This window comes from Vicugna pacos, chromosome 5 (assembly GCF_048564905.1).
Source record: "Vicugna pacos chromosome 5, VicPac4, whole genome shotgun sequence".
NCBI classification, from domain to species: domain Eukaryota; kingdom Metazoa; phylum Chordata; class Mammalia; order Artiodactyla; family Camelidae; genus Vicugna; species Vicugna pacos.
This window is the reverse complement of record NC_132991.1, coordinates 60,992,087-60,999,786: the sequence shown is the minus strand read 5'-3', so window position 1 is coordinate 60,999,786 and position 7,700 is coordinate 60,992,087. Positions and strand designations below refer to the sequence as shown.

Below are 7,700 nucleotides of genomic sequence, written 5' to 3'. Positions count from 1 at the left end.
TATATTTCTGTGTCATAACTAAAAAAATAAATCCAATGGCTCCAAAATAAGCCATTTTACATGAAGGTCTTCATGGCTGATAAATATATCACAGGGATATTTTAAGAGGGGACTGTTTATTAACCTGTTTAAAAAAACAGGCTCAAAACAGGGCTGGGAGGTTAGCATGCCTGACCAAGAACAGAGAGGGAGAGGATTTATTCATCAGGAAGCTCACATCCCTAATCAAGGACAAAGAGGCTCAGGCTACACTCACTAGAAGCTCACATCCATGCAGAAAGATAAAGGAGGACTGCATTGTACAGCTTGACCCTTACATCCATACCCAAGCACAAAAGAAGACCAGGGTTCAGACAATCAGAAAGGTCATACCCAGGATGTTCATATGTATATCCTCAAGAAGCAAACTGCCCACTCATACATTGATACTTGGAATGTAAACTGGTGCAGCCCCTCTGGAAAGCAGTCTGGGTATTTCTTAAAGCACTAAATTCACAACCATCATCTTCAGGGCTCATCCCAAAGAAACAAAAACCTAGGTTCTCAGAGAAACCTGTACAGTAATGTGCACAGCACAGCATGATTTGTAATCACCCAAAACTGGAAACAACCCAAAGTCTTTTAAAGAGCAAATGGTTAAAGTGACTGCGACTGTGGTACAGCCCATACCATGGAATAGTACTCAGCTAATAAAAAGGGAACAGAGTACTGACACATTTACACCACTGGGAAACTCACTCTAATGAAGAAAACAGGTGAAAACACACTGGGTTTACAAAGCGGACACACTGGATGAATCTCCAGAGAACCTGCATGAATCTCCAGAGAATGATGCTGAGTGGAAAAGTCATTCTCCCAAGGTTGTACACTATATTACCATATTCATATAGAATTCTCCAAATGGCATTATTCTGGAAATGGGGAACAGCTTAGCAGTTACCGGGCATTAGGGAAATAGAGCCGGAGGGTTGGTGATAAGAGTGTTCTCCCTGTGGCAAAGTGAGTAAAGGGTATATGAAAATATCTGTGTATTATTTCTCGCAAGTGCATGAGAATCCACAGTGAGGTGACAATAAGCAGTTTAATTAGAGGAAAAAAATAGAATTGAACCCTCAATATTTGCACTAGACCCAAGTATTCTGCCAATCACTGCCTGGAAGTCCTGGCTATAGATCAGACCCCAGCGGGAGACATTCGCCAAATGCCGCTAGAACAGGAGGTGGCAGTACATAAGGAGAACCAAGCCAGCAACGAAGAAATTCTCAAGTAGAGAAGGGAACACATAGAGAAAGCAAGAGTCAGGGGCAGACAAGCATCCCACATGCGACTGTATGCCCCATAATTCAGACACTGGTAAAACAAAGAGCAGGCAGTGGACCGCATGCGCCCAGAAGTGCAGAGTAATAGCAGTCCAAGCCTGAGGTACCTGAAAGCAAGCGCGTTACCACTGAAAGACAACGCTGAGCGCGGCAGGTTCCCGTGGGGGTTCTGCGCCTCCCCTCCGCCAGGTGGAGCCTGAGCCTCGCACAAGAGCTCCGTGGGTCAGAGGTCACGCTCTAGGCCAAAGTCAGCTCTGGCTGAGGCGGACTTCAGCGCGTCGGGCTGCTGCCTCCATTTGCGTCGCGGCCCGGGACCCCCGCGCCAGAAAGAGACGCCCCGCGCCGCCGGCCCACCCCTCTCCTTCCGGTGCAGTTCTGCCCCTCCCCCGAGCTCTCCTCAGACCTCCCCCGAGCTCTGCTCAGACTTCCCCCGAACTCTCCTCAGACTTTCCCTCGAACTCTCCTCAGACTTTCCCTCGAGCTCTCCTCAGACTTCCCCCGAGCTCTCCTCAGACCTTCCCTGAGCTCTCCTCAGACCTGCCCGAGCAAAGGCAGGAGCGAGGCCACCACCCCGCCCTCCGCCACCATGGCCCACCTGCGGGCTTGCGAAGTCCGGCAGCTGCTGCACAACAAGTTTGTGGTGGTCATGGGGGACTCTGTCCAGAGGACTGTGTACAAGGACCTGGTGCTCCTGCTGCAGAAGGACTGCCTGCTCTCTCCCAGACAGCTGAAGGACAAGGGCGAGCTGAGCTTCGAGCAGGACGTGCTGCTGGAGGGCGGCAGGTGGGAAGGCTTGCACCGCGGCACCCACTACCGCGAGGTCCGCCAGTTCCGTTCGGGCCACCACCTGGTGCGTTTCTACTTCCTCACGCGCGCGTACTCCCCGTACGTCGAGGACGTCCTGGAAGACCTGCGGCGCGGCGAGCACGCCCCGGACGTGGTGGTCATGAACTCCTGCCTCTGGGACCTCTCCAGGTACGGCCCCGACTTCCGGAGGAGCTACCGGGAGGACTTGGAGAGCCTGTTCGGACACCTGGGCCAGGTGCTGCCCGAGGCCTGCCTCCTGGTGTGGAACACCGCCATGCCGGTGGCCGAGATGGTCTCCGCGAGCTTCCTCCCGCCAGACCGCCCGTCCCGCCGCGTGCGCCTGCGAGAAGACGTGATGGAGGCCAACTTCTACAGCTCGACTGAGGCCAGCAGGCATGGCTTCGACGTGCTGGACCTCCATTTCCACTTCCGGCACGCTGGGCAGCACCGGCATCGAGATGGCGTGCACTGGGACGAGCGCGCCCACCGCCATCTCTCTCAGCTGCTGCTGGCGCACGTGGCTGACGCCTGGGGCGTGTACCTCCCATGCCGCGACCCTGTGGGCAGGTGGATCAGGGATGGCCCTGCCAGAGGACACTCAGGCCCGGTGAGCCAGAGACAGCCCCGTGATAGCAGAGGTGACCCAGGTGAACAGTCCTTTTCCTGGTTCCCACCCACGTCTTCGTGCTCCCATTCACTGCGGAGACCTGTGCCCTTTCCCCAGGCTCGACATCCGTTCCCGCCCTACTCCCAAGGTGCCCGTGTGCACTCCTACCCAACTTCACAGCGCGGGTTCTCCAGTGATTCTTCAAGGCGCCGGCTTGAACATGCTGGCGAAGCCGACTTGATTGGCCGTGAGGCGCGTCCGGGCCCCATCCGCAGAGCCTCTACCCAACATCGGAGCAGAGCATCACCTCCCTACCCTCCCCGGCATTCTGACGAGCCACACAGATGCCAGCGAAGGCGAACAAACAGACGGCCCCGAGCACAGCCAGAGGAAAGGCCTCAGTAGCCAGACCTATATACCTGGATTCCTTCCCAACATGGTTAATAGGCTGGACAGACTGCCCGACTTCTCTTTCAAGCGTGGCCTTCAGCAACTCTGCCATGGTGAGGGCTCTTTCTGCTTCTTGCTTTCTGCAGTGAATAGCCTCACACATTCTCAGCCAGAACCTCCACCCTACTTCTTGTTGAGGGGGCAAAAACTCAGACTACCACACCATTCTCCTCTAGCTTGGCATTTGGGCAAAATTAACTCTAAATGAAAAAGTACACACACAGTTAAGCCTTGCCTAAATATGTCTTCCAACAATATTCTCCATATACTTTCTTCCTAAAAAGAAAAAAAAAAGTAAAAATTTTGATCCTGAAACCTTACCAAAACATTTTCGTTAAGACTTAAATAGCACTAGTTTCTACATACGTTTATAGAACTTAATCCCCAAAGCTTTCTTCACAAATTGTCTTGCACATTCCTTAATTAAATTTATCTGTGCTTCAACATAATATTTATACTTTAAAAAAGTATTCCATTCACTAACACAAAGTTTTTTTTTTCTGTTAAAAACATTTTCTACTCTCAAGCTCATCAAATGCCTAGCACATTTTTTTTAACATAGACCTTTTTTTTAGAGCAGTTTTAGATTCACAGCAGAATTGAGAGAAAAGTAGGGAGTTCTCATATACTTCTCATAGACAGCCTCTACCACTATCAACATCCCACACCAAAATCGTATATTTGTTACCTTCATACATCATTTCACCCAAAGTCCGTTTTTCACATTAGGGTTCACTCTAGGTGATGTACATTGTGTGGTTTTTGAAAGATGTATAATGACATGTATCCACCATTGTATTATCATACAGTATAGGTTTATTGCCCTAAAATTTCTCTCTACTCTTCCCCTTCACCCAACCCCTGCAACCACCCATCCATAACTCTCCATGGTTTGATGTTTCCTAGAATGTTATATAGTTGGAATCATACAGTAAGTAGCCTTTTCAGATTGGCTTCTTTTACTTAGTAATATGCCCTTAAGGTTCTTCCATGTCCTTTCATGGCTTGATAGCTCAGTTGTTGTTAGTGCTAAATAGTATTCCATTGTCTGGATGTACCATTGTTTATGCATTCACCTGCTGAAGGATGTCTTAGTTGCTGCCAAGTTTTGGCACTTATGAATAAAGCTTATTTAAACATTCTTGTGTAGGTTTTTGTGTGGATATAAGTTTTTGACTTCTTTGAGTAAATACCAGGGAATGCAATTGCTGGATCATATGGTAAGAGTATGTTTTGTTTTGTGAGAAAAGGCCAAACTGTCTTCAAGAGTGGAAGTGGCTCTGCCATTTTGCATTCCCATCAGCAACAAATGAGAGTTCCTGTTCGACATATTTAGCAGCATTTGATGTTGTCAGTGTTTTGGATTTTCACCATGCTAATGTCAAGGTATCTTATCATTTCAATCTGCAATTCCCTAATAACATGTTATTGAGCATCTTTTCATATGTTTATTTGACATCTGTATATCTTTTCAGATCTTTTGCCCATTTTTAGTCAGTTGTTCCTTTTCCTTTGACTCTTAAGATTTATTTGTGTATTTTGGATAATAGTATTTAATCATATGTCTTTTAGAAATATTTTTCCCCAGTCTGTGTCTTATCCTCTCATTCTTTTGATAGTGTCTTTTGCAGAGCAGAAGTTTTTAATTTTAAGGAAGTCCAACTTAGTTTCCTTCATGGATTGTGGCTTTTGTGTTGTATCTAAAAGTTATCACCAAACCTACAGTCATCTAAAATTTTCTCCTGTGTTATCTTCTAGGATTTAACTTAGTTTTGCATTTTACATTTATATCTGTGATCTATTTTTAATTAATATTTGTGAATTATATAAAATCTGTGTCTGGATTCATTTTTTTTGCTCATGGATGTCCAGTTGTTCTGACACCTTTTGTTGCCTGAAGTGTCTGTCCTCCAATTTTGTTTTTCTCCTTCAATATTGTATTTTTCAATATTGGCTCTTCTGATTCTTTTGCCTTTCCATCTAAACTTTAGAATCAGTTTATCAACGTCTGCAAATAGCTTGCTGGTGTTTTCACTGGGATGGCAATGAATCTATAGATCAAGTTGGGAAGAACGGACATCTTGACAACATTGTGTCTTTTTTTCTATGAACATGGAATTTCTCCGTTTATTTAGTTCTTTGATTTCTTTCATGAGGATTTCATAGTTTTCCTCATACAGATATTGTACATATTTTGTTATATTTATACCTGTTTCATTTGGAGGGTACTAATGTGAATGGCATTGCATTTTTAATTTCAAATTCCAATGTTTCATTGCTGGTATATAAGAAAGCAATTGACTTTTGTATATTTACCTTGTACCCTACAATGTTGCTATAATTGCTTCTTGGTCCCAGGAGTATTTTTGATTCTCACATTTTCTACATAAACAGTCATGTCACCTGTTAACAAGTACAGTTTATTTCTTCCTTCCCAATTTGTGTAATGTCTGTTTCCTTTTCTTGTTGCATTATCTAGAGCTCCAGGATGATGTTGAAAAGGAATGGTTAGAGGGGACATCCTTGCCTTTCTCCTGATCTTGGTGAGAAAGCCATAGTTTTATTCCACTAAGTAAGATGTTAGCTATAGATTTTTGTATGTGTTTTTTAATTAAGTTGAGGATGTTCCCCTCAGCTTCTGCTGTTTTTATCATGAATGAGATTGGATTTTGTCAAAGGCATTTTCTGCATGTATTGATATGAGTATGTCATTTTTCTTCTGTAGCTTGTTTATGTGATGGATTACATTAATTTGGTTTTTGAATATTTAACCAGCTTTGCATATCTGGGATAAATCCTACTTGGTCATGAAGTATAATTCTTTTTATACATTGTTGGATTTGATTTGGTAATATTTTGTTGAGGATTTTTGCCTGAAAAGATATTTGTCTATAATTTCCTATTATTGTAATGTCTTTGGTTTTGGTATTAGAATAATGCTGGACTTACAGAATGAGTTAGCTTCTATTTGGTAGAAGAAATTCTAGGCAGTCAATATAATAAATACTTGGTAGAATTCACCAGTGAGCTCATATGGGCCTAGTGCTTTCTGTTTTGGAAGGTTTTTAATTATTGATTAAATTTCCTTAATAAATACAGGCCTATTCAGATTATTCAGTTCTTCTTCTGTGAGTTTTGACAGATTGTATCATTTAAGAAATTGGTTTATTTCATGTAGATTAACAAATTTGTGGGCATAGGGTTGTTCATAATGTTCTTTAATTATTCTTATTCTTTTAATGCCCATGAGATCTATAGTGATGCCCTTCTTTCATTTTTGACACTAGCAATTTGTGTCCTCTCTTTTCTTGGTTTTCTTGGCTGTTGTTGATCTTTTCAAAGAGCCAGCTTTTGGTTCCATTGATTTTATATATGGATTTCCTATTTTCAGCCTCTTTTATTTTTGCTCTAATTTTTTGTTATTTCTTTTCTTTGGTTCACTGTAGATTTAATTTCCTTTTATTTTTCTAGTTTTCTAAGGTAGAAGCCTAGATTATTGATTTTAGATCTTTCTCTTTTCTCAGTACTTACAATTAATGCTATAAAGTTCGCTTTAAGCCCTATTTTCACTGCATCCCCAAAATTTTGATGTTATTTTTTATTCTCGTTTAGCTAAAATGTTTTTAAATATCTCTTGAGATTTCTTCTTTGAACCATGTATTATTTAGTAATGTGTTATTTAATCTCCAAGTATGTGGAGATTTTCCAGCTATCTTTCTATTATTGATTCTAAGATCATTCCACTGTAGTCTGAGACATTGTATGATTTCTATTCTTTTAAATTTGTTAAGGTGTATTTTTATGGATCAGAATGTGGTCTATCTTGGTGAATGTTCCATGTGAGCTTAATAAAAATGTTTATTCTTCTCTTGTTGAATGAAGTATTCTATAGATGATATTTATATTCAGCTGTCTGGTGATACTGTAGAGTTCAATTATGGTACTTACTGATTTTCTGCCTGCTGAATCTGTCCATTTACTGATAGAAGGTCTTGAAGTCTCCAACTGTGATGGTAGATTTATCTGTTTCTTCTTGCAGTTCTGTCAGTATTTGCCTTCTGTATTTTAATGTTCTCTTGTTAAGTGCATCTATAATAAAATTTGTTATGTCTTCTTAGAGAATTGGCCCTTTATTATTACGTAATACCTTTACTTTTAATCTATATGCATCTTTATACTTAAGTTGGGTTTCTTGGGGGAGAGTGTAGCTCAGTGGTAGAGTGCATGCTGAGCATGCCAAGAGGTCCTGGGTTCAATCTCCAGTACCTCCATTAAAATAAAAATAAACAAATAAATAAAATTATCTAATTACCTCCCTCACACACACACAAAATAAAGTGGTTTTCTTGTACATGACATACAGTTGGGTCTTTTGATCCATTCTAACAAGCTATTAATTGGTCTTTTAATTGATGTGTTTAGACCATTGACTTTTAATGTGAGTTTTCCTATACTTTGATTAATATCTGCTGTATTTGTGACTTTTCTATTTGCTGCCCTTGTTCTTTATTCTTGTT

At 42.2% G+C, this 7,700-nt stretch overlaps 1 protein-coding gene across 2 annotated transcripts; it reads left to right on the top strand.

Annotated features, from left to right (window-relative positions):
* Nucleotides 1–1,905: 1,905 nt before the first annotated feature.
* On the top strand, nt 1,906–5,707 carry LOC102539016 (PC-esterase domain-containing protein 1B-like). Of its 2 annotated transcripts, XR_012073140.1 has the most exons (2): nt 1,906–3,236; nt 5,663–5,707. XR_012073140.1 is itself a non-coding variant. In XM_031677752.2 (1 exon), the coding sequence occupies exon 1, from the start codon at nt 1,906–1,908 to the stop codon at nt 3,136–3,138; it is 1,233 nt and encodes a 410-aa protein (XP_031533612.2). In that variant the 3' UTR covers nt 3,139–4,324. The 2 variants fall into 2 exon arrangements, 1 of the variants encoding a protein (XP_031533612.2); XM_031677752.2 differs by lacking the exon at nt 5,663–5,707 and having other exon boundaries at nt 1,906–4,324.
* The last annotated feature ends 1,993 nt before the right edge of the window (nt 5,708–7,700 follow it).